The sequence below is a fragment of the Oryctolagus cuniculus genome, chromosome 1 (assembly GCF_051225735.1).
Source record: "Oryctolagus cuniculus isolate XC-2025 breed Fujian yellow rabbit chromosome 1, ASM5122573v1, whole genome shotgun sequence".
NCBI lineage: Eukaryota > Metazoa > Chordata > Mammalia > Lagomorpha > Leporidae > Oryctolagus > Oryctolagus cuniculus.
In genome coordinates, this window is record NC_142867.1 from 6,173,388 (window position 1) to 6,200,285 (window position 26,898).

The window sequence follows — 26,898 nt, forward strand, 5'->3', positions numbered from 1 at the left end:
GGGGCGGAGCCAGGAGCCAGCGGGAGTTCCCAGGGCACAGCCCTCGGGCCGGGGGCTGCTGGGCGTCCCAGGACCTCGCTGGCCGCTGGCCGTGACCCTAGGCCAGGCTCGGTTTCCTCATCTACCAATCAGGGCCACTGGCCCCCACGGAGTTGTTTCTGGAAAATGATGAAGGCAGAAAATGGACGCAGGCTGAAGCTACACAAAAACCAGTCAGCATGGACAGCACGGGCCTCGGTCTGAGCCAGGGACACCTGCCCAGCGGCCACGAGATCCGGACCCCAAACTCACCCGTTCCCTTGCCAGCCCGCACACCCAGCCTGCCGGGTCCCCAGCCCTTAGCCACAGGGCAGCTGCGCCATCCCGCCTACCTCCCGGCCCAGGGCCCCGCCTGCGGCATGTCCCGTGGCTGTCATTCCACTCTTCCCTGGGGAGGGAAAACAAAAGCTTAAGAACTGTGACACACGCCCCCCCCCCCACGTTTGGGGGTCGGGGCCGGGAAGCCCACCTTGTGCACCACGTGACTTGGGAAAGGCCGGCAGGCTGTGCAGGCGATCGGGACTGGCCACGGCCACGGCCAGGCTGCTCCTCCCCGGCCCTCCCTACTTGGCCTCAACTCCCTCCGTGCTCCCCGTGTGAGGTCAGCAACTGCTCTGGGCCCCCTGTGACCGCAGGGTCAATGCTGGCAGCCTGCCACCGCGTCCACCTGCGGGCACCCGGGACCACAGGTCAATGCTGGCAGCCTGCCACCGCGTCCACCTGCGGGCACCCAGGACCCCAGGTCAATGCTGGCAGCCTGCCACCGTGTCCACCTGGGACCGCAGGTCAATGCTGGCAGCCTGCCACCGCGTCCACCTGCGGGCACCTGGGACCCCAGGGTCAATGCTGGCAGCCTGCCACCGCATCCACCCGGGACCACAGGTCAATGCTGGCAGCCTGCCACTGCGTCCACCTGCGGGCAGCGCCGGCAGAAGCGTCCTCCAAAGCAACCAGACCAACAGAAGGCTGCGTTCTCCTTAGCCAGGTTTTGTACGGATGGGAACAGCTGATTGTTCTCTCTAGCAAGGACGTGTCGTACCCAGAAGAGCCAACTTCATGGACGCTTCTCACACCGAATTCAACAACAAACAGGAAGACGCCGTGCTTCAGAACAGAAAAGCCGTCCTAGGGAGGAGTCAGGATCCCACGGCCTCTCAACTGGGACAGGGCGGCAGACAATCACCCAGGGAGGGCTCTGAGTAAAAACGTTTATTGTTACTAATATTCAGAGTACAGGAACTGAAAGGAAAGGAAAAAAGCTGACACCTCAACTCCAAAGCGACAGGGAGTCAGGGCGCGGCCGCGGCCACGGGGAAGGCCACGCCAGGCCACCCCACTGCTTCACGTCAGTGCCACTAAGCGGAGAACTGAGGAACCGGGGGTGAGGCCTTAGCAGCTGCGAGCGAGCGTGCAGGGAGGGGGCGCTGCGCGGCTGCCCGTGGCCGGAGGCAGCTTCCTCCTCGGTCAAGGGCAGGAGGCGGAATGCCCAGGTCCAGGGAGAACACACAGGGATTCTGGAGGTAGGCTTTTTCTTCGAGTTAAAAAACAGGCACATTATCCAACGCTTCCCCGTGGCCCCTACGCCGCACATCCCCTCCCCCACAAAACCAAAGGGCAAGAAGGGGAGGCAGAGACGGGACATTCCTCCAGAGACCTCCCGTGGGGGCGCGGGGACGATGGGATGAGGGGGCCGGGCAGGCCCAGGCGGCTGAGCGCCCTTAAGGGAGCTGCGCGCCGTGGGGGGAGGGGGAGGCTGTGCTAGGCGGCACCCACCCGGCCCGGGCTCCCGGGAGCAGTGGAGCCTCAGCCTGCAGCCCCCAGCTGCTCCTGCCGCTCCAGCCCGGCCCGGCCCCTCTGGGGAGGGGCAACCCTGGAGACCGGCGTGGAGCTGAGCAGACAAGGGAGCAGGTCTCCCACTCCTCCCTGTGATGAGCAGGCCCGGGCCCGAGGCGAGCAGAGTAAATGCACTTCATGAGAGCAGAGAGAAGCCGGCCCACGCGTGCGCCTGCGGGCCCACGGCGGGCAGAGCTGCTGCCAAAGGCAGGTTGGCATGACCGCCCTGAGGTTCCCTGGACTTGTGAGGAAGGAAAAGGTGGGTGTGAACACAGGTGGAGGACAGAGCAGCCTCAGACGCGTGGGGACCTGGGGGCGGCTGCATCAGGAGGAGTTCTGGTTCTGGTAGATGGACGCCTTCTCCTTCAACAGGTCCAGACACAGGTGGCAGCTCCAGCTCCCTGCAGAGAAGGGCGCAGTCAGGGAGGGCCCACTCCCCACTCCCGCTTGCTCCAGCGCCAGGGCCGGGCAGGGACCACAGCTGTCCCAGCTGGGAGGGGGCTCTGGGTACCCAATCTTAGAAAGCACTGTTCTCAATGGAGATGAGAGGACATGCCCGGCCCCCGGGCCCTGTGGAATCAGAAGCTCTGGGTGGGAACAGACCCCCAGCTCCAGAGCTGTGACTACACAGAACCAACCAGACTCCGCTCTCACGGTCCCCAAGGTTAGAATGAAGACCAGGTGCCGCCAGAGCCGACTTTGATTCTTTTTGATTCCGCACGAGGTTCTGACGCCCGCTGGGAGGCCCTCCTCACAGACGAGGTGACCTCGCACGGCCCTGCGCCTATCTCACTTCATCAGGAGAACAGTGACAGGCCCACAGCTTGTTCACCAACACTTACTACGCTGGGACTCTTTCTGAGAAACAAAATTAACCCTTCACGTCCGGAAATTACAAGCTTAAGTAAGCACACGTATGAACACTGTTCTGGGGGCAAGGACCACACCTTTCATCAGCTCTTCAGTAACAGCAGACTTGGGTCAAGCTGCTGCCCAAGACGCCAGCATCACATCCAGTTGTTCCACTTCTTTAAGATTTTTTCTTTTCTTTTTTTTTTTTTACAGGCAGAGTGGACAGTGAGAGAGACAGAGAGAAAGGTCTTCCTTTGCCATTGGTTCACCCTCCAATGGCTGCCGCGGCCAGCATGCCATGGCCGGCGCACCGCGCTGATCTGAAGCCAGGAGCCAGGTGCTTCTCCTGGTCTTCCATGGAGTGCAGGGCCCAAGCGCCGGCTTCAAATAAATCTTAAACAAAGAGACCAGCGCCGTGGCTCACTAGGCTAATCCTCCACCTAGCGGCGCCGGCACACCGGGTTCTAGTCCCGGTCGGGGTGCTGGATTCTGTCCCGGTTGCCCTTCTTCCAGGCCAGCTCTCTGCTGTGGCCAGGGAAGTGCAGTGGAGGATGGCCCAAGTGCTTGGGCCCTGCACCCCATGGGAGACCAGGATAAGTACCTGGCTCCTGCCATCGGATCAGTGCAGTGCGCCGACCATGGCAGCCATTGGAGGGTGAACCAACGGCAAAGGAAGACCTTTGTCTCTTTCTCACTATCCACTCTGCCTGTCAAAAAAAAAAAAAAATTTATTTGAGAGGGAGAGACAGAGGGAGATCTTCCATCTGCTGGTTCACTCCCCAGATGGCTGCTGCAACACCCAGGGTTGGGCCAGACTGAAGCAGGCAGCCAGCAGCTTCTTCCAGGTTTTCATGTGGGTGCAGGGGCCCAAGGACACGGGCCGTCCTCCGCTGCCTTCCCAGGAGCGTTAGCAAGGAGCTGGACTGGAAGTGGAGCAGCCGGGGCTCAGCAGTCGCATGGGATGCTGGTGTCACAGCAGCAGTTTCACCCGCTGCGCCACAGCCGGCCCCTCCTCCACTTCTAACCCAGCTCCCGGCCAATGCACCTGGGAAGGCAGCGGAAGGCGGCCCAAGTGCTGGGCCCCACTCAGCCACGTGGGAGATGCATTTCTTGGTTCCTGGCTTCAGCCTGGCCTGGGCCTGACTACCTGACTACTGCACCCATATGGGGAGTGAATCAGTGGATGGAAGAGCAATTTCTCTGTCTCTCCCTCCTATCTCATATGGGCACTAGTTCAAATCCTGCTTGTTCCACTTCCTTTTTTTTTTTAAAGATTTATTTATGTATTTGAAAGGCAGAGTTACACAGAGAGAAGGAGAAGTGGGGGGGGTGTCTTCCATCCACTGGTTCACCCCCCAATTGGCTGCAGTGGCCAGAGCTATGTGATCCAAAGCCAGGAGCCTCCTCTGGGTCTCCCACGCGGGTGCAGGGGCCCAAGCACTTGGGCCATCTTCTGCTTTCCCAGGCCACAGCAGAGAGCCGGATCGAAGTGAAGCAGCCGGGACACAAACTGGCGCCCACATGGGATGCTGGCACCGCAGGCGGCGGTTTTACCCGCTATACCACAGCACCAGCCCGCTGTTTCACTTCTAATCCATCTCTCTACTAATGGCCGGGGAAAAGCAGGCGAGGGTGGTCCAAATGCCTGAGCCCTGTCACACACATGGGAGACCTGGATGAAGCTCCCAGCTACGGCCTGGCCCAGCCTTGGCCATTGTAGCCATCTAGGGAATGCACCAGCAAATCGAAGACCTCTCTCTCTGTAATGCTTTCAAATAAATAAATAGTTAAAAATTAAAAAGGAGGGGAGCTGGCATTGCAATGCAGAGCTCCTACACGAGTTGCAGTTTGGGTTCTGGCTCTCTGATCCAGCTCCCTGAGACACCTGGGAAAGCAACGGAAGATGCCCAAACACTTGGGCCACTGACACCCACATGGGAGACTTGAACGGAGTTCCAGGTTCCCTCTTCAGCTGAGCCCAGCCCTGGCTGTTGCAGCCATTTGGAGAGTGAACCGGCAGATGGAAGATCAGATCTTTCTCTCTCTGTTACTCTGATTTTTCCAATAAATAATTGTAAAACCAAAAAAAAAAAAAAAAAACCACCTTAAAAACAAGAACAAAAAACATTTTAAAAACGTAAAAACCACTTGGAGTTTCTAAGTACAAACTGGCTGCAAGTGGACTTGGCCCATAGGACCTGGTTGGCTGACCCTGACCGAGAGCAGAGACCAACTGGATTTTTTTTTTTTTTTTTTTTTAACAGGCAGAGTGGACAGTGAGAGAGAGAGACAGAGAGAAAGGTCTTCCTTTGCCGTTGGTTCACCCTCCAATGGCCGCCACGGCCGGCGCGCTGCGGCTGGCGCACCGCACTGATCCGATGGCAGGAGCCAGGAGCCAGGTGCTTTTCCTGGTCTCCCATGGGGTGCAGGGCCCAAGCACTTGGGCCATCCTCCACTGCACTCCCTGGCCACAGCAGAGAGCTGGCCTGGAAGAGGGGCAACCAGGACAGAATCCGGCGCCCCAACCGGGACTAGAACCCGGTGTGCCGGCGCCGCTAGGTGGAGGATTAGCCTAGTGAGCCGCGGCGCCGGCCCCAACTGGATTTCTAAGCTGCCTTAACTGCCCAGGGACGGCCCCTGGGCTGCCAGCTCTCCACCACCTCAGTGAACAGCAGGACTTCCACGGGAAGCACCTTCTGCGATTACTTGGTCTGTGAATCAGCTGTTGACTTGTCTATTTTCTAAAGTAGATTTGCAACCTAAGCAGCCACTAAGGGGCTCTCAGACCTGCTTTGGCTCCTGAGTTTCACGATGTAACAAGTCAGCCTCCAGCACACACGGGACCACTTCCCTGCCTGCGAGGCTGGCCCGTCCGCTCCCCGCCCAGTAACAGCCACTGGGTATCTGCATCCTCCTGAGCACCTTCCCAAATTTAGGCGCAGAAGCCCAGCTGCAGGGGTCGTGGGTGGCAGTCACTTCAGGCCGGCACCACTGGTGTCGGTGATCGGCATCCATCCACGCCAGTGCTGTTACAGCACAGGAGCCGTGAAGGGACAGAGCAGCTCGGGGCCCACTCCTGCACACTGGGAGAGGGAGAGGAGCAGACACGCCCACTCCTGCACACTGGGGGAGGGAGAGGAGCAGACACGCCCACTCCTGCACACTGGGGGAGGGAGAGGAGCAGACACGCCCACTCCTGCACACTGGGGGAGGGAGAGGAGCAGACACGCCCACTCCTGCACACTGGGGGAGGGAGAGGAGCAGACACGCCCACTCCTGCACACTGGGGGAGGGAGAGGAGCAGACACGCCCACTCCTGCACACTGGGGGAGGGAGAGGAGCAGACACGCCCACTCCTGCACACTGGGGGAGGGAGAGGAGCAGACACGCCCACTCCTGCACACTGGGGGAGGGAGAGGAGCAGACACGCCCACTCCTGCACACTGGGGGAGGGAGAGGAGCAGACACGCCCACTCCTGCACACTGGGGGAGGGAGAGGAGCAGACACGCCCACTCCTGCACACTGGGGGAGGGAGAGGAGCAGACACGCCCACTCCTGCACACTGGGGGAGGGAGAGGAGCAGACACGCCCACTCCTGCACACTGGGGGAGGGAGAGGAGCAGACACGCCCACTCCTGCACACTGGGGGAGGGAGAGGAAGCAGACACTCCCACTCTTGTACACTGGGGGAGGGAGAGGAAGCAGACACGCCCACTCCTGCACACTGGGGGAGGGAGAGGAGCAGACACGCCCACTCCTGCACACTGGGGGAGGGAGAGGAGCAGACACGCCCACTCCTGCACACTGGGGGAGGGAGAGGAGCAGACACTCCCACTCCTGCACACTGGGGGAGGGAGAGGAAGCAGACACGCCCACTCCTGCACACTGGGGGAGGGAGAGGAGCAGACACTCCCACTCCTGCACACTGGGGGAGGGAGAGGAGCAGACACGCCCACTCCTGCACACTGGGGGAGGGAGAGGAGCAGACACGCCCACTCCTGCACACTGGGGGAGGGAGAGGAGCAGACACGCCCACTCCTGCACACTGGGGGAGGGAGAGGAGCAGACACTCCCACTCCTGCACACTGGGGGAGGGAGAGGAAGCAGACACTCCCACTCTTGTACACTGGGGGAGGGAGAGGAAGCAGACACGCCCACTCCTGCACACTGGGGGAGGGAGAGGAGCAGACACGCCCACTCCTGCACACTGGGGGAGGGAGAGGAGCAGACACGCCCACTCCTGCACACTGGGGGAGGGAGAGGAGCAGACACTCCCACTGACCAAGTTCAGAGAGCTGACACAGAAGCTGCGCATGACACGCTGCCCCCCGAGCTTCCCGGGAGGGCTGGAGTGACTGTTCTCTGCTTAGCATCTGCTTCCTCCTGGGCTGCGAGTTTCTAGGTTTGTAAATGCAGCTGATGATGCTGTACAAACGTTACTCTCTCAAGCTGAAGTGCGAGGGAAGCATCCTGAACTGACCAAGACAAGGTGCCTCCCTCCCTAATCGGGACCGGATCACTGACATCACAGCGCAGGAGGCCCTGCCGCGGCAGGCTGTGAGTGAAACGGCCGTCCTGAGACGCGGCGACTCACCTTCCGGAGGCTCCGACATGGAGGGGGTGAGACAGTACATGTGGTAGCCGCGGTCACAGTCGTCACAGAAGAGCAGCTGGTCCTAGACAGGAAGAGGCGGCTCAGGGGCTGAAAGAGCCAAGTCCTCAGGCCAGCGAGGGCTGGAGGAGGAAGAGGACTCTGGTGGCCACTGCTACTTCCAGGACGGGCAGGGAGGAACAAGGGTGTGCAACCCTGGGCGAGAAGCCACTGCTGTCCACCTCCACCCCAGACCAAGTCCCTGTCATCCCTCAACTGGACCCTCCCAGAGCTCAAACTCATCACTCACAACGGCCTCTACTCTTGTCCCTTACAACCTCCTGTCCAGAGGACAAAGCTACCTTTTTAAAAAATGTTTTTTATTTATCTGAGGCAGAGAGACAGATACACACAAGAGAGGGAGGGAGGGAAGGAGGGAGGCTGAGCGAGTGAGATCCCATCCCCTGGTTCACTACCCAAATGCCCACAAAGGGCCGGGCCGGGCCGGGCCGGGACTGGAAACTCAACCCAGAGCCCCCATGTGGGTGACCTGACGGCTTGAGCCACCACGTGCGGCTCCCCGGGGTGCTCATGAGCAGGAAGCTGCAATCAGGAACAGATCCAGATCTGTCCCCAAGCACTCCAGAACAGGACACGGGTGTGCCAACTGGAGTCTTAGCCACTACACCCTGAAGTGAAGTTTTTAAAAAAGGTTTACTTTAGGCCGGCGCCGCGGCTCACTAGGCTAATCCTCCGCCTAGCGGCGCCGGCACACCGGGTTCTAGTCCCGGTTGGGGCGCCGGATTCTGTCCCGGTTGCCCCTCTTCCAGGCCAGCCCTCTGCTGTGGCCAGGGAGTGCAGTGGAGGATGGCCCAGGTGCTTGGGCCCTGCACCCCATGGGAGACCAGGAAAAGCACCTGGCTCCTGGCTCCTGCCATCGGATCAGCGCGGTGCGCCGGCCGCAGCGCGCCGGCCGCGGCGGCCATTGGAGGGTGAACCAACAGCAAAGGAAGACCTTTCTCTCTGTCTCTCTCTCTCACTGTCCACTCTGCCTGTCAAAAAAATAAAAAAAATAAAAAAAATAAAAAAAAAAAAAGGTTTACTTTCACCTACATGAGAGGTGAGCCACAGGAAGAGGAATAAAGAGGCAGTGAGAGATCTATCCACTCCTCCAGGTGCCCCACGTGGGGCAGGGGCAAAGCACTTCAGGCCTCCCACGATGCCTCAGCAGAAGGGTATCAGAAGGAGCTGGTGAGACACCAGCACCCCGCTATGTGACGTCCTGGTGCAGGGAGTCCAGGTTCCCAGCTTTGGCCCGGCCCGAGCCCGCTGTTTCTGGCATCTGGGGAACGAAGCAGCAGATGGAAGATCTCTTACTGCCTCTCCCTGTCACTCTGCCTTCCTGTAAGTCTTTACACAAGACCCCTCTAACACGCAACTGCGCTGAGGAGAACACGAGGCCCCACTGCTCTCCTACTAGCTCATCTCCGGCCACACTGGCTCTTCTCTTCACACCTGGCCTCTGTCCACACCTGGCTCGTCTGCCCCAAGGCCTCCGCACCGGCTGCTCTGTTCTGAGGGATGCGCTACCCCAGGCCTTCTGGGACCGACTCCCTGGATCTCCTTTCAACACTCACATCACCTCCTCCGAAAAGCCACTCCGACCGGCAAGTCTCTCAGCCATCCAGCTGCTCCCTGCCACCTCGCTGCTTCCCCGTTCTTCACGGCACGTCACACACACCCCACTCATCCCCGTCCTCACTACTGGCCCCCCGAGAACGTGGGTTCCACGAAAGCAGGGCCCTCATCTGTCCTGCTCAGTATTCCCAGTGCCTCGCACGTCGTCTGCCATAAACAAGCAACACCTGCCAACAAGCCCGAGTTCTGTGCGACGCCAGGAGGCCTGGCACGGGGTCTCGCTCCCTCTCACAAGAAAGCTCGCTCTTGAGGGAACCGAGGGGAGACCAGCGAAGGCGCAGGAGGGGCAGCCACGCACGTCGTTCTCGGAGGTGCCACAGATGTTGCAGCACTTGCACTCGATGCACTGCCAGCGGTAGGTCTTCACCGCCGCCATCATCACGGGGGTGAACTGGAGGCAAGACGGATGCCCTGCGGGGAGGAGGCAGTGAACAAGCAGCCTGGGATGGCCGGAGAGGAGCCCACTGTCTGTGGCAACATCCTCTCTCGAGCAGGAGGAGGGCGGAGCTGGGGGCTGTGACAGCCAAGAGCCCCCTGGGGACTGGGCACTGCAGCACCCGGTCCTCAGGGGCAGACGCACCTGAGCGGCCACAGTCGGAACAGGACACCAGCTCTTCGGGCTGCCCCGTCTTCTTGTTGATCTTGGAGTCTCCCAGGCAGAAGTCACAGTAGTTGTTGGGCAGGGCCAGGCCGTCCGGACCCTTCTTTGCTGCAGGCAGACAGAGAGGAGTTTCAACGAGCAGACGGCGGGGCCCGGTCTCTCGACATGCCTGTGAGGAGCATCCTCCGGCACGGGCCAAGCCCCCCCCACACCCCAGCTTACACTTCTGCTCCTCGGACCTCTGGGAAACAGGGGTGGGTGGCTGCGAGTCCTCCTTGTCCTCGCCCTCCTCCTCAGCCAAGTGGGAGTGGGCGTAGTGGTAACTGAGGCCGGGTCTGTTCTTGTAACGTTTCCCACAAACTGTGGAGAGAGGATCCGAGAAGGGCGTTAGGATCCGAGCGCACCCCATCGCCGCCCGCCAGCTGGGGGGCTCCAGCTGAAGCAGAGGGCGACCACCTCCACCCCCAGCGGCTGTGTTCTGGGAGCATCAGGCGGTAGGGCTCTCCGGCTTCCAGGAACCCACTCTCCCTCCTAAACCCACCTCCACGCCCACCACTGCTCTTCCACGTGGGCTCTGGGGAGGGGGTGTTTAGCCCTTGCTGCACTGGAACAGTGACAGCCTGGGGGGCGCCAGTGAGGAACGGGCAGAGGGTTTCCCCAGCCCAGCAGCAGGGCAGGCAGGGGAAGGGGAGAAGAGCCCGCCAACCCGCAGCCTCGGCTCGCACACGTGGGAGGCTCATGCAACCGTCTAGGCCAAGGAGCCCATGACTGCTGAATGCGGACAAAGCAGTAAGGTGGGTCTTGTCCTGTGGGGACAACCTACCAACCGGGCCAGCGGGACCTCAAGAAATGCAAGCCACTCCCACACTGGGGCCCTGCCCAGCCCCTGCCAGCAGCAGAGAAAACAGACGCCCGCCCGCGAGGCAGCGCGATCCTGAGCAGTACCGCCGAGAGGGAAGGGGGCCGGCAGGAAGAACAGGGAGAGGACGGGAGCTGGAGGCGGCGGGCAGGTGAGGACACCGCTGGGCGCCGAGTGCCTGCTGTCGGGAAGGGGAGGCAGACCTGTCTGTGGTGGGCTCCTCACAATGCTCTCAGCCACCCCATGCATTAGGCCGAGCGGCCTCAGAGCAAGCTCGCGGGAGACAAGCAGTGGCTTTGAGGACTGGAGCAGGATCCGAGCTCCATGGCTCCTACCCCCATGCCATTGCAGAGATTTAAAACTAGCATCACAGGAGATGAGAAAGGCAGGAGGAACAGGGAGGGGGAAAAGGGACAGGAAAACCAAAAGTCTGAAAAGTGAGGAGAGCTACCTCTCTGGGGCGCTTTCGAGGTATGCTTTTGTTTGAAACTATCTGAAAGACAGAAAGAAAAGTCATGAGAAGGCCTTGGTACACTGAGACAGGTACAGCAGCAGCAGGAAAGCGGGTGCGCCAGCGAGAAACCCCAGTGGCGCTGGTGCTCCCAGGGGAGAGGGACAGAAGTGGGGGAGCCAGAGGGAAGGGGAGGAGGACATGGGACACTCGGCGTTGCATCCCCGGGGCCCTGGCTCCACTGCGACCAGCAGACCTGCATCCGCCCACCCCCACCCAGGCCAGCAGAACCTCTCCCGGAGAATGCAGGGCCCCCGCCACGTAGCAGAGGCCTGGGCCTCCTGAGGGTCTCCGAGGGAACCGGCAAGTGGGCAGGACAAGCGCCCAGGCTGTCTCCCTCCCCCTCTATCTCCTGTGTGGAGCTGGGTCCTAGGCGAGCAGGACCCACCCATTCTCGAGGCACTCACTGTCACAGGCATAGGGCTTGTCCCGATCCTCCAGGATGGATGCATCCAGCTTCTTACGGGCACTGCCCACACCCTTGCTCTGCCAAGAGGAGGAAAAAGATGGCCTAAGAAGTCTGGGCCTAAGGAGTTAAATTCTCCGGGAAGTGAGTGAGTGCGAACCGCACTTGAAAGGGAAAAAGGCAACCCCAAGAAATAACGCGGGGCCAGCACCGTGGCACAGTGGGTCAACTGCCACACGTGACGCAGGCATCCCATCTGGGTGGCTCTTCAAGTCCCGGCTGCTCCACTTCTGACCCAGCTCCCTGCTGATGTGCTTAGGAAAGCAGCAGAAGACGGCCAAGTGCTTGGGCCCTGCACCCACACGGGAGACCCGGATGGAGCTTCTAGCTACTGGCTTTGGTTTGGCCCAGCCCAGGCCATCACAGCCATCTGGGGAGCGAACCGGAGGATGGAATCTCTAATTCTACCTTTCAAATAAATAAATCTTAAGGCCGGCACCGCGGCTCACTAGGCTAATCCTCCACCTAGCGGCGCCGGCACACCGGGTTCTAGTCCCAGTCGGGGCGCCGGATTCTGTCCCGGTTGCTCCTCTTCCAGGCCAGCTCTCTGCTGTGGCCAGGGAGTGCAGTGGAGGATGGCCCAAGTGCTTGGGCCCTGCACCCCATGGGAGACCAGGATAAGTACCTGGCTTCTGCCATCGGATCAGCACAGTGCGCCGGCCGCAGCGTGCCGGCCACGGCGGCCATTGGAGGGTGAACCAACGGCAAAAGGAAGACCTTTCTCTCTGTCTCTGTCTCTCACTGTCCACTCTGCCTTTCAATAATAATAATAATAATAAATCTTAAAAAAAAATAAGACGTGGGACTCCTTAGCCACTCTGTCCCAGGCTGCAGGCCTCTCACCTTGGATTTCCCTTTGCCACGACGCTTTGGAGTATCTTCTTCATAGTCCTCGTCATCAAGGTCATCCAGGAAGTCATCTGGTTCTAGGATCCGCTGAGTGACAGGATTAGGATGAGCAGAAGTATTGCATACCCGGAAGCTCTCTCGTGGTGGGACTGGCTGAGATGCCCAGAGCCTCCTCTGTGGCCCAGCCCCACCCTGCCGGCTCCACTCTTCACCCTACAAATCCTGTTTCTGCTCCCTTCAGTGCTATGGGCTTTCCTTCCTCTGTGCCTCTCTCCACGCTGAACCACCTTCGAGAGGCCCAACCCTATATCCACAAAGCTCCCTCCGATTCTCTGGCAGCCACGCCTCTTCTGCTCACATCTGGCCATCCTGGAGGACACCAATGGTGGTTCCTTTCTGACACTCACTTCCTAGTTTAAATGAGAGCTTTGCTGCTTACTTGAAACACTCTGTGACAAGTTTTAAAACTGATCTGCTCAGCATCCCTGTCTGTGAACTAGGGCCTCATAAAGTATGGACTGGGGCCGGTGCGGTGGCGCAGCAGGTTAAAGCCCCAGCCTGCAGCACTGGCATCCGATATGGGCTGCTCCACTTCTAATTCAGCTCCCTGCTAATGCGCTTGGGAAAGCGGTAGAAGACGGCCAAGTCCTTGGGCCCCTGCACCCGTGTGGGAGAGCCGGAAGAAGCTCCTGGCTCCTGGCTTCAGATTGGCTCAGTTTTAGCCATTGCAGCCATTTGGGGAGTGAATGGAAGACCTCTCTCTCTGTCTCTACCTCTCTCTGTAACTCTGTCAAATAAATAAAAGTAAATCTTCAAAAATAAATTTAAAAAAAAGCATAAACAAGAAAGAACATAAAGCAGCAACTGGCACACTGCCCACCGTACTCCTGGCTCTGATTTGCAGAGACATCTTTATCCTCCCTGATGGCAGGGATCATGTCTGTCTCGCCTACGTAATCTCAGGTGAGCGTCTGCACTTAGAGGGAAGGGGCGTGGCAGGTGCAGCTGCATCCCACGTGGGCGCCAGTGTGAGTCCTCACTGCTCGGCTTCCAAGATCCTGGGCCCCTGTAGGAGCCTGAATGAAGCTCTTGGCTTCAGCCTGGCCCACGCTGGCAACTGTAGCCATTTGGGGAATGAAAGAACAGATGTAACTCTGCCTTTCAAATAAATCAATAAATCTTAAAAACAGAGACTGGGGTCAGCTCGGCTCTGCTAGGTGGGCGTGCCCGATGAGGGACTGCCCGGAGAAGTTCCCTTAGCCGCAGCGAAGGCCTCCTACCTTCCGGGCACGACTGTTGGTCACGGGGAACTCGCCCAGACTGTCGTCGTCGACGCGGGGATCCGGGGCGCCTCGCTTCTCCAGAGGGTCAGTGCGCAGCAGAGCCTCCAAACTGCTGCCGTCCTGGGAGATCAGCCCCTCCTTCTTCAGGGTCTGCTCCGTGTCTGCAGGCACAGTCAGGACAAGGCGAGCTCAGGGGCTGCGAGCAGACCTGGGTCTACAGCAGAGGTCAGCCGCTGCCTCTGCTCCGGCCGCCCAGGCACCACCACTGGCGTTCTCCACAGGGAAGAATCGCGTCTTACTACACTCGAGACCTAACACTGCGTCTGGTACCTATCAGGTGACTGGCAGGCCTCCGCACAGAGGCAGGCGACCTCACCTGGCTTAATGGATGGGAAGGAAAGTCGTGGATCCTCAGGGGGGTGGGCTCGCCGCTTTTTCCGCCAGCGCCGGGCAGGGTATGAGTACAGCTGACCAGAGGCCAGTCCTGTGGTATGAAGAGAAAGAAGTCAAGCCCTAACCTAGTTCTAGAAAGTAATACCAAACTCTTTCCAGATGAGCAGCTTCCCTTCCCCCCTTTTTTATTTTATTGTTTTAAATTTAATATTTTAAAAGATTCATTTATTTGAAATGCAACATCAGAAAGAGAGGAGAGACAGACATCTTCCATCCACAGGTTCATTCCCCAAATTACTGCAATGGCCAGGGCTGGGCTGGGCCGAAGCCAGGAGCCTGGAGCTTCATCCAGGTCTCCCACATGGGTGCAAGGGCCCAAGCACTTGGGCCGTCCTCCACTGCTGTCCCAGGCCATTAGCAGAGAGCTGGATTGGAAGTGGACCAGCTGGGTCTTGAACTGGCACCCATATGGGATGCCGGGGTCCCACGCAGAGGTTTAACCTGGTACGCTGGTTTAACCTGGTTTAATGCTGGCCCCCTCCCATCTCAAGTTCTAGAGCAAGGGAGTAAGACTGACAGTGAGGTGGGGGCTACTTTGTGAAAGAGAAAAACAGATCCAGGCGCAGGCCTTGGCAACCATGCAGCCCTCCAGAAGCCAACCATGGCTGCAGCAGGGCAGCAGACGCTGGACGACCCGGCCTGCCCCCTCCGTGGGTTTCTCAGCACAGGAGATCACAGGCAGCCGCGGGGGAGACTCAACTGCACCCTTGCCCAGCACGAGCCAGTCTTCCTCCTGCCGAGCCTGGACCCTCACCTGGACCCCGGTGCCGCTTTTCCATCCAGATGTAACAGTTGCTCTGGGCGACTCCGGTCTGCGAGTCCAGGAAGGGCAGGCGCACGCTGCGCTCGGCACAGAGGCGGGCGTTGTAACTGTGGCACTGCTCCATGGCGTCCTTGTAGTACTGCTCCCCGAGCCTGGCGAGAGAGCCGGGGTGTGGGGAGCCGCAGGGCGCTACGCTAGCTTCTCCGCAGGGCCCAGGAGACGAGGGCTCGCACTTCCCCTCTATGTACCTCCATCTCTACCTCGTGGGACAGCAGGCTCCTCCCTGCGCTGTCACATGGACATCACCACCGGGAACGCGTGATTTCATCATGTCTGAGCAGACCTCAGCCTCACTCACACTAGCGCTTACTCGGTGACTCTGCCGAGCCCACCGCAGTGCTCGCTGTTTCAGGTCAGCTGCCAGTTCTCGGAGCCCTCTCGGCCCTGAGGCCTGGGTGTCGGCCCTCCTTACAAATGGGGAAGGCGCTCAGGACGGCCTGGTGGACGTCCTACACTTAGCACTCTACGCTACAGCCACAGAAGAAAGGAAGCTCTTCATGTACTGGAGTAGACAATTCCAAGACTAGGACGATAAAGCAAGAACGTGCCGATGTGTCACCTGGGTAAGAGGGGTGGAAAAGACACAGCCGGTCTCCAAGGAGACAAGCTGGTGACTGGGGGACTTCCATCCGTTCCATCCGTATTTTATTTATTTGAAAGGCAGAGCTCATGGGGGCGAAGGGGGAGTTGGATCTTCCATCCGCTGGTTCACTCCCCAGATGGCTGCAACACCAGAGCTGGGCCAGACTGGAGCCAGGAGCCAGGAGCTCCACCCCGTCTCCCATGGCTGCAGGGCCTCCAGCACCGGAGCCGGGTCAGCAGCAGAGTGGCCAGGCCTTGGCGCCGGGACTCCGGAACGGGACGCGACATCGCAAGCAGCGGCCCTGCTGCCCCACCATGCCTGTCCCTCTTCTGTATTGTAAGTTAGACATTCCCACCTCCTGGTTTATTCCCCGAATGCTCACCACAGCTGGGGCTGGGGCAGGCTGAGAACAGGGGCCCAGAACTCAGGCGCGGCCTCCCACGTGGGAGGCAGGGACCCAAGCACTTGAGCCATCATCTGCTGCCTTCCAGGGTGTGCGAGAGCGAGAATGCTGGGACAGAAGCAAAACTGGACTGGAGCCCTGGCACTCGGACACAGGACCTGTGTGTCCCAAGCGGCATGTCAACTGTTGTACCAAACACCCCCCCCCTCGAAGCTTTCACTGAGTAACATTACTGACATGAAACTTGTTTAGTCTGAGGTCCTGTTCCTACCCAAATTATACAGGAATCGGCTTTGACCCAAAAAGAGATTCAATTTGAAATCTGAATTAAGGGCAAATCTTTCAGTGTTTTGAAGAACTGGAAAACTGCACAGTGCCAAGAGTTACCTGGTTTTAAAAAGTATGTACATGAAACCAGGGTTCAACCAGCCATTTGGTCATGCAGGGGGAACTAGTAACCCCTAGTTAGTTAATATACCCCCCCCCTTTTTTTTTTTTTTTTGACAGGCAGAGTGGACAGTGAGAGAGAGAGACAGAGAAAGGTCTTCCTTTGCCGTTGGTTCACCCTCCAATGGCCGCTGCGGCCGGCGCACCGCGCTGATCCGATGGCAGGAGCCAGGTGCTTCTCCTGGTCTCCCATGGGGTGCAGGGCCCAAGCACCTGGGCCATCCTCCACTGCACTCCCGGGCCACAGCAGAGAGCTGGCCTGGAAGCGGGGCAACCGGGACAAAATCCGGCGCCCCGACCAGGACTAGAACCCAGTATGCCGGCACCGCAAGGCGGAGGATTAGCCTAGTGAGCCGCGGCGCCGGCCAATATATCCCTCTTAAAGTGAGGGCACAGGTGACTTCTCTCCCCAGTCTCCCTAATACCCATGAAAACGTCTGCAACACCGTCAATCCGGACTTGGGAATAAAACGGCCTTGCCGGGCTCCAAGTCAGCACGCGAACACGGACACTTAGTCAACCTGCGTGAACCCTGCATGGACCTCAGTGTCTCTTCCGCATTTTCGGGAGCTTGCACTCGCTGAGCTCTGACATCCCAGGGACCCACGAGCAGGCAACCCCGGGCGTGAGGAGCTGGACGCGCTACGTCTCCCGGGCTCATGCCCACCTCTGGCGCTACACCAACAAACCCTGCTCTGCAATCGGATGGGGGCTTTCGGTGAGCGGCACAGCGGAGCGTCCCTCATCCCCAGCAGGCAATCGCGGGACGGCATCGCCCAAGCACAGTGAGCTGGATCCAGGGAGCAGCCTGAGGCAGGCAAGGACCCTGCGCTGGAGACCTGAGCGGGGCTGGCTCCCATCGCTGGCCGTGAGGAGGCAGCCACGTCCTCCCCACGCAGAGGAAACTGGACAAACAAGGCTGAGTGCAGCAGCTGTTCTGCTGATGCGGCTGACGCTGACGCTGGGAACAGAAGGGTCCGCGGGCCGCAGGGCTCGGGGATGCGTGAGACGCTCTGTCGAGCTCTGGGGACCCTAGGGGACTTCAGAAGCGGGGCAAGCGGCAGTCTTGGGGTAACGGGGCTGGGAAGGACACCGCAGTGGGCACTGTGGGAAGCATCTGACGAGGAGAGCGAGAGAGCGGTCTTAGGAACACAAGGCCGTGTAGCAAGATATCTCACGTAAATTATCCTGCAGCTCTGGTACCTGACTCAGAGAGTTCCCAAACCACTGTTTTGCACCACGGTACTCTCACAGCGAGACCCCTGAGAGGGGCGTCCACTCTGCTACCACGGTTGAGACAGAGCACTCACAAAGAGAACACCCTCTCCCCGACGAGCTGCGGGCGGCCCTGACCTTGACGGGGGCTCAGGGACTGCATCTCGGTGCAGGGGCGCGAAGCCTCCTAGGGAAGCCTGCAGCAGTCCCGGCCCCCAGAGAAGCTGGGGTCTCGCTGTCGGCACCCGGAGTCGGCGGCTGATGACCTTCACAATCCCTCCGGTTCTTCCGAGACCGGAAAAGCCAGGCTGCAGCTACGCGGCCGACCCCCCGAGACGGCGGGCGAAGCCGAGCTGCCAAGGCCAAGAGCGTCCTCCCTCTCAGAACCCGGCAAGGCCGCAGCACAGGCTTCCAGGTGGAAGCTTCAGGAACCGAGCCTAGGTGGGCCCTCCCTGGGGGGGGGGGGGTCAACAAAGAGCACGGCGGGCAAACAAAGAGCCCGCGAGTCAGGGAGGCATCAGAGGGAGGGAAACGCCAGCCCAGAGCTGGGGAACCGGCGTGGGCAGATCGCAGAAACCACCGCGTCGGGCGGGGGGCTGGCTCCCAGGGGCAGCAGGACAGAGCAAGAAGCAAGTCAGGAAAAAAAAAAACCAAACCACAAGCCAGGGAGAAGGCACTTAGCTTAATGGAACCGGGGAAAGCGCCGCGGGCAGGGGGAGGCGACCAGCTCGGCCACCACAAAGAGGAGACGCGGGGTCCAGAGAGCACGCCCCGCACCTGACCTTGGCGTCCAGCCAGAATCCAAAAAGCCCTAACTGGACGGCCAGACGCGTCCGCGCGGCGGCGGCAAGGCCACCCCAGGCTCGCCCACGGCCCCAGCCCGCTTCCCAACGCACCGGACTCTTCCTCGGGGGGCAGGCGGCTGGCTCGTGTCACCAAGTCCCGCAGCGTCCCCCAGGTCCCCGACCACCACCCAATTTAGCTCTGCCCGACCCCTGACCCGCACGACGGCTCCGGGTCGCCCGGAGGACGCCCCCCGGCCTGGCCCGCTCGGGCCCCGCTCCCCCTCAACTTCTCTCCCTTCTTCTCCGCGCTGCCTGCGTCCTGCGCACCTGCTACCCCAGCCCCGCAGGGACCGCCGAGCCTGCTGCTCCGGGCCAACGGCCGCGCGTGGCGGGGACTCGCCGGGGCCGCCCGGGGCCTGCGCTCGGCTCCTCCGGGCCGCAGCCTGAGCGCCGCACTCCGCGACCTGCAGGCCCCGCGGCGGCTCCCACACAGCCCCGCACAGCGGCCGCGGGGCAGGGGCTCCCGCGTGCCCCCCGCCCAGGGCCTCCACAAGTTTCCAAAGAGGCGCAACGTCTTCTCCGGAGTCCTCCCCCCCCCCGCGTCGCACTCCCCACCCGGAGCGGCAACCACGGCCTTCCCGGGCCCGTCCCCCCGGCCGCCTCCTCTCTTCCCGCACCGCCCCCTACTCCCAGGCCCCTCACAAGACCTCTCCGCCTGGGAGAGAAAGAAACGACCACTCACAGCTTCACTACATTCTCCACCACCGCCGCCATCTTCCCTGCTCCTCTCCCTCAGGCCGGGAGGGCCCGGAGCCCGCAGCGCGCAGGCGCCGGCGCCGCGGCGGGGCCCCGGGTGCCGCGTCCCTGTGCGCACGCGCCGTGGCTGCTCGCGAGCGCCGGTGCCCCGCCCACCGCGCCGCCGCGCGCGCGCCCTGTCTCTGCGCACGCGCCGCCTGTGCGCGCCGGGGAGCGAGGAGCTCCGGGCCTCTGGGCGGGGGGCGCCCGGCCTTCGGGTTTAGCGCAGCGAGGGAGCGCTCGGGCCGGTGCAGGACCGAGACGGCAGAGGCTGGCGGAAGCCGGGAGGCCCAGAGACGGGCTGGACGTATCCTGGCTCCTCGCCGACCTTTGTGGCTTCGGTTAACGCTTTTACCGCACGGGTGCGGTGCGGTGCGGTGCGGTGCGGTGCGGTGCGGGCGGCGGGAGGTGAGAGGGGCGCGCCGCACCTCCGGCCCCCTAAGCGCGGGCAGCCTCGGTGCTAGCTGGCGGCCGGGTCTCTCCTCCACCCGGCTGAATGGCGACTCGGGCCCCAGCGGAGCCCTGGAATCAGCTCCCGACGGAGTCGCCCAGGGTCGACCCCAGCAGACTGAGAGACCTGCTCTGTGTCCTGGTGGGCTTCTTGATCGGTCCCTGCTTTTCCAGACCCTGCCCCGGCCGCCTCCCGCGCTCAGGCGCCCCCGGCCCAGCGCCCCAGGCTTCGTCCTTGCCCCTCGCAGCGCCAGTTCCAAGATGCGCCTGGGGCCTGCCCCCACGTGTTAGCATTTCCGAGTGAGGCCGTGTCTTCCGTCCCTGCGATTCAGGACGGTGCCTGCCTGGTCGGAGTCGAGAGGAACTGGCCGTTGCTTACCCTGCACCGCACCTGAGTTTGAGTGGTGTCGCAGTGTGGAAGGGAAGCCGGCACGATCCTGTTACCCAGAGGACTGCGGGGCCCCGGGGGTCAGAGCTCCCCATGCTAACCTCCTGCACCCTAGGAGGTTAGAAGAGCTCGCTTGGGTCCCTGCCACCCACAGGGCAGATCTGGCCTGGGTCCTGGGCTGCTGCTTGCCAGCCCGGGCTGTGGCCGGCACCCGGGACGTGAACCAGCGATGGAAGATCTCTGTCTCTCTGTCCTCCCCCTCTCCGCCTTTCAAGTAAAATTGAATGCATAGTTTGCGAAAGTTCGCCAGCACTAAGCATCCGAGTGCACCTGCCCTATGATCCAGCAAGCCCCTCCCTCTATGAGAACGAGGGATTACCACATCACGAACGAATCTCCAGCACTTAATATCGATCCAGAGAGGCCAGATGCACGAGAACACACTGTACGGGCTCATTTACGTCAAGTTACACAACAGACTCATTATCGCGAGAGGGCAGGAGAGGGGACAGGAGCTGGCACTGGGGGGCGAGGACTGTTATACATCCCCCCTGTTCTCTTTGTAACCGGCAACACGAGACCTGTGCATTTCTCTGTATGTGTTTCAATGAAAAGTTTAAATTTAAAAACAGCAGGGGGCCGGGGCTGTGGCATAGCAGGTAAAGCTACCGCCTACAGTGCTGGCATCTTGGCTGCCCCACTTCCAATCCAGCCCTCTGCTGTGGCCTGGGAAAGCAGTGGAAGATGGCCCAAGTCCTTGGGCCCCTGCACCTGCGTGGGAGACCCAGAAGAAGCTCCAGGCTCTGGCTTCGGATCGGTGCAGCTCCAGCCATTTTGGCCAGTTGGGGAGTGAACCAGCGGATGGAAGACCTCTCTCTCTCTGTAACTCTGCCTTTCAAATAAATAAATAAATCTTTTTTTTTTTTTTTTTTTTTGACAGGCAGAGTGGACAGTGAGAGAGAGAGAGACAGAGAGAAAGGTCTTCCTTTTTTTTTGCCGTTGGTTCACCCTCCAATGGCCGCCGCGGCCGGCGCACTGCGGCCGGCGCACTGCGCTGATCCAATGGCAGGAGCCAGGAGCCAGGTGCTTTTCCTGGTCTCCCATGGGGTGCAGGGCCCAAGCACCTGGGCCATCCTCCACTGCACTCCCGGGCCACAGCAGAGAGCTGGCCTGGAAGAGGGGCAACCGGGACAGAATCCGGCGCCTCGACCGGGACTAGAACCCGGTGTGCCGGCGCCGCAAGGCGGAGGATTAGCCTAGTGAGCCGCGGCGCCGGCTCATAAATAAATCTTTAAAAATAATCAGCAACAACAGTAACACTAGGTAAGCTAGCTGCAAATAGTTGGGAAGGCAGCTCACAGGCCCAGCACCAGCAGTCTCCGATCTTCCAGAAATGCAACACCGAGCGGCAGCTGCTCCGCGCGCTCTGGGCGAGAGCGCCGCGGCGCCGGGGTCTCTCCTGCGCACGCGCACCAGGAGAGGACGCGGGCTGCAGCCCTGGCCGTCTCCAAGATGTTGCTTTCGACCTCCTGGGTTTGGGGACCCACAGGAGACACACCTCCAGCAGGGGGCGCAGTAACCACTTCTCTAAATCCTGAGCTGGGATGGTCCCTGGAGCTCGGTGCACACCACGCCGCTGGGCACGAAAGTACAAAGAGGCCCATTATTGGCTGGGCTGATTGATCTCAACTGTCAAGGGGAAACAGGACTCCTGCTACCCAGCGGGGGAGGGAGGAACAGAAGTGAAGTCCAGAGAATCCCCTGGCAGGTCTGTGCATGTGGTTATGAGGAGACAGGCTCCTGGTTAGGTGTTTGATTCCAGCCCTCCCACTAAGACAGAGGTGGAGGAAAAAAAAAAAACACTGAAAATCAATGAAGAGCTAACAACACAGTGAAGCATTACTGGGTCGATATTAAGAGGCTAAAATCCAGGGAGGCAAGTCCAACATTCAAAGCAATTTTTGTCCCAGGAGCATTTACTGATCTGGAAAATATAACCATGGAACTAAGCTGTGGTTTGACAGTCTTTGGGGCCGGGGGGAAAATCAAAGGCCAGCGCTTCCCCGGTGTGGGAAGTCAGATTCCTCCACACTGACGCTGGGACCCAGGGGCGGGCGTCTGGTGCTGGGTTAAGACGCTGCTTGGGACACTTGCTCTCACATTGGAGTGGCTGGGATCAAATCCCACTCTCCTGCTCTCAATTCAGCTCTCCCGGCTATTGCCCCCCCCCCCCCCCGAGAGGCAGCAGGTGATGGCTCAAGTACTTGTCGCCTACATGGAGACTTGGATGGAGTCTCTGGCTTCCGGATCAGCCTGGCCCAGCCCTGTTGCCAGCATTTGGAGAGTGACGGAGTGGATGGAAGACCTCTCTATTTCTCTACCTCTATGTCACTCTGCCCCTCAAAAACAAAGAATCCCCAACTTCTATGGAGTTGTGGTCCAGAATCCCATCATCTGGGTGGTCCAGGGAAGTTGAAAAGTCCAAACCTTGAACTTGTTAAGCCTTGAACTTGAATTAACATAGAGTCATTTTCTTTTCCTGTTTTCATTTTATTTGAAAGGCAGAAATACATAGACATGTACAGAGAATTCTTCCACCTGCTGGGTCACTCCCCAGATGCCTACAACCGGCAGGGCTGGGCCAGGCTGAAGTCAGGAGGCAGGAACTTCATCTGGGTCTCCCACCTGGGTGGCAGGAACCTAAGTACTTGGGCCATCTTCCACTGCCTCCCAGGCTCATTAGGAGGAAGCTGGATCAGAAGTAAAGCCGAGACTCCGGCCGGCGCTGCGGCTCACTAGGCTAATCCTCCGCCTGCGGTGCCAGTACACTGGGTTCTATTCCCTGTCGGGGCGCTGGATTCTGTCCCGGTTGCTCCTCTTCCAGTCCAGCTCTCTGCTGTGGCCCGGGAGTGCAGTGGAGGATGGCCCAAGTGCTTGGGCCCTGCACCAGGAGGAAGCATCTGACTCCTGGCTTCGGATCAGTGCAGTGCGCTGGCCACAGCGGCCATTGAGGGGTGAACCAATGGAAAAGGAAGACCTTTCTCTCTGTCTCTCTCTCTCTGTCCACTCTGCCTGTCAAAAAAAAAAAAAAAAAAAAAAAAAAAGTCAAGACTCCATGTTCCAGGCACCGTATTGCGGGATGCAGGTGTCCCAAGTGGTGGCTTTGGGCTTAACCTGCAGTACCACAGTGCCTGCCATAAGGTGGACCCATTCTTTTCGCCTTTTTTCTTTCTTTTCTTTTTTAAAGATTTATCTATGTTGGGGCCGGCGTTGTGGTATAACATGTCAAGGCAACACTTTTGATGTTGGAATCCCATATAGGTGCTACTTAGAGTCCCATCTGCTCCACTTCTGATCCAGCTCCCTGCTGTGGCCTGGGAAATCAGTGGAGGATGGCCCAGTGCTTGGGCCCCTGCACCCACGTGGGAGACCCAGAAGAAGCTCCTGGCTCCTGGCTTCAAGCTAGCCCAGCCCCAGCTTATGTGTCCATTTGGGGACTGAACCAGAGGATGGAAGACCTCTCTCCCTCTCTCTCTCTCCCTCCCTCTCTCTCTCCCTCTCTCTCTCTCTCTCTGTGGCTCTGACTTTCAAATAAATAAATAAGATGTAAATGAACTCATGGTAAAATAAAACTTAAAAAATAGAAATAATTGGCAAACGGATGGAGGTATAAGGATGGTATTTTTTCTAAGTTTGAAATGTTTCAAAATTAAAAAATTGGAGAAAATGCAGACTCTGTATAGAGAACGCCACTAAGGGCTCAGATTCTCTGGAAACGGCGACCTGGGACACATCCCCTGCTAAAGAGCCCTGCTCAGCGAGGCGCACGCGGGCGGAGGGAGGAAGTTATTCATACCAGCTAAGGCTTTGTTGGCCTGCATGTCTTTCTTTTCCTGCTGTGTCAAAGATATTTCTTATAGGCCTGCACCAGGGTTCACTAGGCTAATCCTCCGCCTGCGGCGCCAGCACTCCGGGTTCTAGTCCCGGTTGATGTGCCGGTTCTGTCCCAGTTGCTCCTCTTCCAGTCCAGCTCTCTGCTGTGGCCCGGGAGTGCAGTGGAGGATGGCCCAAGTGCTTGGCCCCTGCACCCACATGGGAGACCAGGAGAAGCACCTGGCTCCTGGCTTCAGATTGGCGCAGTGCCGGCCATAGCAGCCATTTGGGGGGTGAACCAACGGAAGGAAGACCTTTCTCTCTGTCTCTCTCTCACTGTCTAACTCTGCCTGTCAAAAAAAAAAAAAAAAGATATTTCTTATGTATTTTAATCCGCCACGCTTCTCTCTTCCCCTCCACTCTCGTATGCAGGGTGCATTTGGTGGTGATGGACTTTACAGTGCAGATCCTAGGTTGCGAACGATTGAGCTGGGCTGGTGTCCTTATTATCAGTTGCTACGACAAAACACCCGAGAGCGGGGGGCTTACGAAGGATAACGGTTTATTCGGTCTATTTTGGTCGCAGTTCTGGAGGCCGAGAGGGCCGAGAGTGCGGCGCTGGCATCGCCTCTGCTTCTGTGAGGGCCTGGCCCTGCTTCAGCATCTGGCGGAAAGCAGAGGGGCAGGTGGGCTTGTGCAGCCCAGACCACCCGTTCTCACGCCAGGTAATCCAGGAATCAGCCCAGCCCAGGGGACTCCTCCTTCATGCCTATCACCCAGCCAATCCTGCTTAACGAACGAATCACTTCTCAACAGCCCCACGTCCACCAGGACAGCAAGCAAACGCCGGAGGGCACTGCCCGGAATCGGGTAACCGCAGCTGGAAGGAGTGCAAGAGGCCCGGGTGTCCTCCTGCAACCTGGACGTGGAAGGTGGGTGTGGAAAGGAAGAGCGAGTAGATCACTGTGTTTCTTCCTGAAGCAAAGAGGTGGACAACAGACCTGAGTGAGCAAGGGAGCGAGCAGCTGATCCGTCTCCCGGCCGCTGCTTCCCTCCCCAGATACCCGCGACAGTTAGGCTGGGATGAAGCCGGGAGACCCACCACTGCCCGTCACCTGTGCCTCCCAGGGCGCACACGAGCGGGAAGCCGGAGCCTCAGTGGGAAGTAACCCAGGTCCCCTGAGGAGGGACGCAGCCATCCTAACCGCTGGGCCGCATGCCTGCCCCAACACGAGCGTTTTTGACAGAGGGCGAGGAGGCCGGGAGGCCGGGTGGTTGCCGTTGCCGCTCTTTGGAAAGTAAGCAGAGTGAGGACAGGCACGACTGTGGGGCGTCTCAGAGCGGACTGGAGGGGCACCTGCCATTCTCTTGGCCAGCACATTCTTTCCCGGCTTTGTGGGAAGACTTTTGAGGGTGGAGCTTGTGGGACATGGTGCTTCCTGACGCCGGAGAGAAGGCTCTCGCTCCCCAGGACGGGGCCTTTGCTTTCCCAGGGCCTGCGGCTGAACCCAGGGACAGAGGCTGAACCAAGGACAGGCTTTGGGGACCTGCAGACCTGGGTTCAAGCCCCACTTCAGGAATATGTCCAATCTCCAGTCTTTTTTTTTTTTTTTTTTTTGACAGGCAGAATGAACAGTGAGAGAGACAGAGAGAAAGGTCTTCCTTTCCACTGGTTCACCCTCCAATGGCACAGAAGCAACTCAGCCACATGTCCACTGACAGATAAACGGCTAACACTACACGCCCGGAACATTACCCAGCCCTCAAAGGAGAGAAATTCTGACGTGGGCTACGAGGTAGATGAGTCCTGAGGATGTAGGTGCCATATGGAGTAAGTCAGTGCCCAAAGGCAGGCAGTGTGTGCTTCCGCTTGGATGAGGTCTCCAAAGACAGCAGGTGGCACGGGTGGTTGCCAGGGGCTGGGGAAAGGGGACCAAGGGTCTAACGCAGGTTGGGAAGATGAAGAACGCTCCAGAGGTGGATGATGGCAACGGTCGCACCACAAAGTGTGAGCACGTAAGGCCACTGAACCGTGCCCTTAGAAACGGCAGGATCGCGGGCAGGAGCGTGGCACAGCGGTTTCGCACCACTTGGGAAGGCTGCATCCCTTATCAGAGCCTGGGATCCAGTCCCTTCCCCACTTCTAATCCAGCTTCCTGCTAATGCGCCTGGGCAGCAGCAGGTGACTGTCCGGCCCGAGTTCTTGGGCGTCTGCCACCCCCCGGGAGACCTGGAGGGAGTCCCTGGCTCCTGGCTTCATCCTGGCTCGGTCTGGGCTGTTTCAGGCCCCTGGGGAGTAAAGCGGCAGATGGAAGATCTCTGGTGCTTCCTCTCTCTCTCCCTCTGGGGCTCTGCCTTTCAAATAAATATTTTAATATGGTAATTTTATATGTATTCTGCCTCCAGAAAAAACAATTCATCACTGCCACACACAAAAAATATATAAGCAAACATCGTTGTTGCCTGTACCGTCCCTGCCTCGTTGTTTCTCCCACACCTGCAGCGGCCGCCCCCTCCTTGGCCTCCCGCCGACCGCGTCTCCCTGCTTTGCACGGTTCAGCAGCTCCCGGGCGCTCAGCCTCACTCTCGCCGACCGGCAAAACCGCCCTCAGCTGCCACCAGCCTGTCTGCCGTGCCTCCGTGCTGTGTGTCTGGAGCCCCAGCACCCTTTGCTGCCCATGGTCACTACTTTAAAACATCCATGTGGCAGTGAATGATTTTTTTCCCACAATCCTCTGAGTCCATTTCAGACATGGGGAAACCGAGGCTCACACAGGCCAGGTGAGATGAAGGTTTGGCTCCGTGGTGCCTCCGTGCCCCTGCTCACGCCTGGGCACAAGTCTGTTAGCGCAGCTGTAGTTCCGAATCTCCTGATTGCCCTCCCGTGTCTGGCAGCACCTGCATTCCTGCCTTCCACCGACCGCAGGCATTCCGGATGGTTCCACAGCGTTTAGCGCCGCTGGACACCATCACTTGTTGACGCGTTGACATCCTTTTCCTCAGTATTGTGGGCACTCAGCAAACACCCGCCGAGGGAGCCCACGGATCCCTCCCCGCCGCGTCTCCCTCTGGCCTCCGCGTCCAGAGCTGCGGGGCCCCT

The 26,898-nt window shown here is 59.6% G+C and overlaps 1 protein-coding gene and 1 non-coding gene across 9 annotated transcripts; both read right to left on the minus strand.

The window, feature by feature from the left end:
* Window positions 1-27: 27 nt before the first annotated feature.
* On the minus strand, window positions 28-647 carry LOC100355673 (uncharacterized). Its single transcript, XR_016227549.1, has 3 exons — window positions 509-647; window positions 372-427; window positions 28-158 (listed from the first exon to the last, which is right to left on the minus strand). It is a non-coding gene; the product is annotated as an uncharacterized LOC100355673 (transcript).
* Window positions 648-1,233: 586 nt separating this feature from the next.
* DPF2 (double PHD fingers 2) lies at window positions 1,234-19,101 on the minus strand. 8 transcript variants are annotated; one of them, XM_070068654.2, is made up of 14 exons: window positions 19,035-19,101; window positions 15,825-16,003; window positions 15,048-15,418; window positions 14,791-14,951; window positions 13,960-14,067; window positions 13,581-13,744; window positions 12,295-12,387; window positions 11,393-11,471; window positions 10,926-10,967; window positions 9,838-9,975; window positions 9,595-9,723; window positions 9,313-9,425; window positions 7,320-7,401; window positions 1,234-2,273 (listed from the first exon to the last, which is right to left on the minus strand). In XM_070068654.2, the coding sequence occupies exons 4-14, from the start codon at window positions 14,921-14,923 to the stop codon at window positions 2,197-2,199; spliced, it is 1,158 nt and encodes a 385-aa protein (XP_069924755.1). In that variant the 5' UTR covers window positions 14,924-14,951; window positions 15,048-15,418; window positions 15,825-16,003; window positions 19,035-19,101; the 3' UTR covers window positions 1,234-2,196. The 8 variants fall into 8 exon arrangements, with proteins under 8 accessions (XP_069924755.1, XP_017194959.1, XP_051687401.3 ...); XM_017339470.4 differs by lacking the exon at window positions 15,825-16,003; XM_051831441.3 differs by lacking the exon at window positions 15,048-15,418.
* Between the last annotated feature and the right edge of the window lie 7,797 nt (window positions 19,102-26,898).

Excerpts from the sequence above, each read along its gene's own strand:
- DPF2 (XM_089323455.1), bottom strand. The coding sequence starts at position 19,066 with ATGGCGGCGGTGGTGGAGAATGTAGTGAAGCT. Across the intron at positions 12,388-13,580 it reads CCAACAGTCGTGCCCGGAAG|CGGATCCTAGAACCAGATGA; the intron begins GTAGGAGGCCTT and ends CCTGTCACTCAG. Across the intron at positions 7,402-9,312 it reads GTGGCACCTCCGAGAACGAC|GACCAGCTGCTCTTCTGTGA; the intron begins GTGCGTGGCTGC and ends CTTCCTGTCTAG.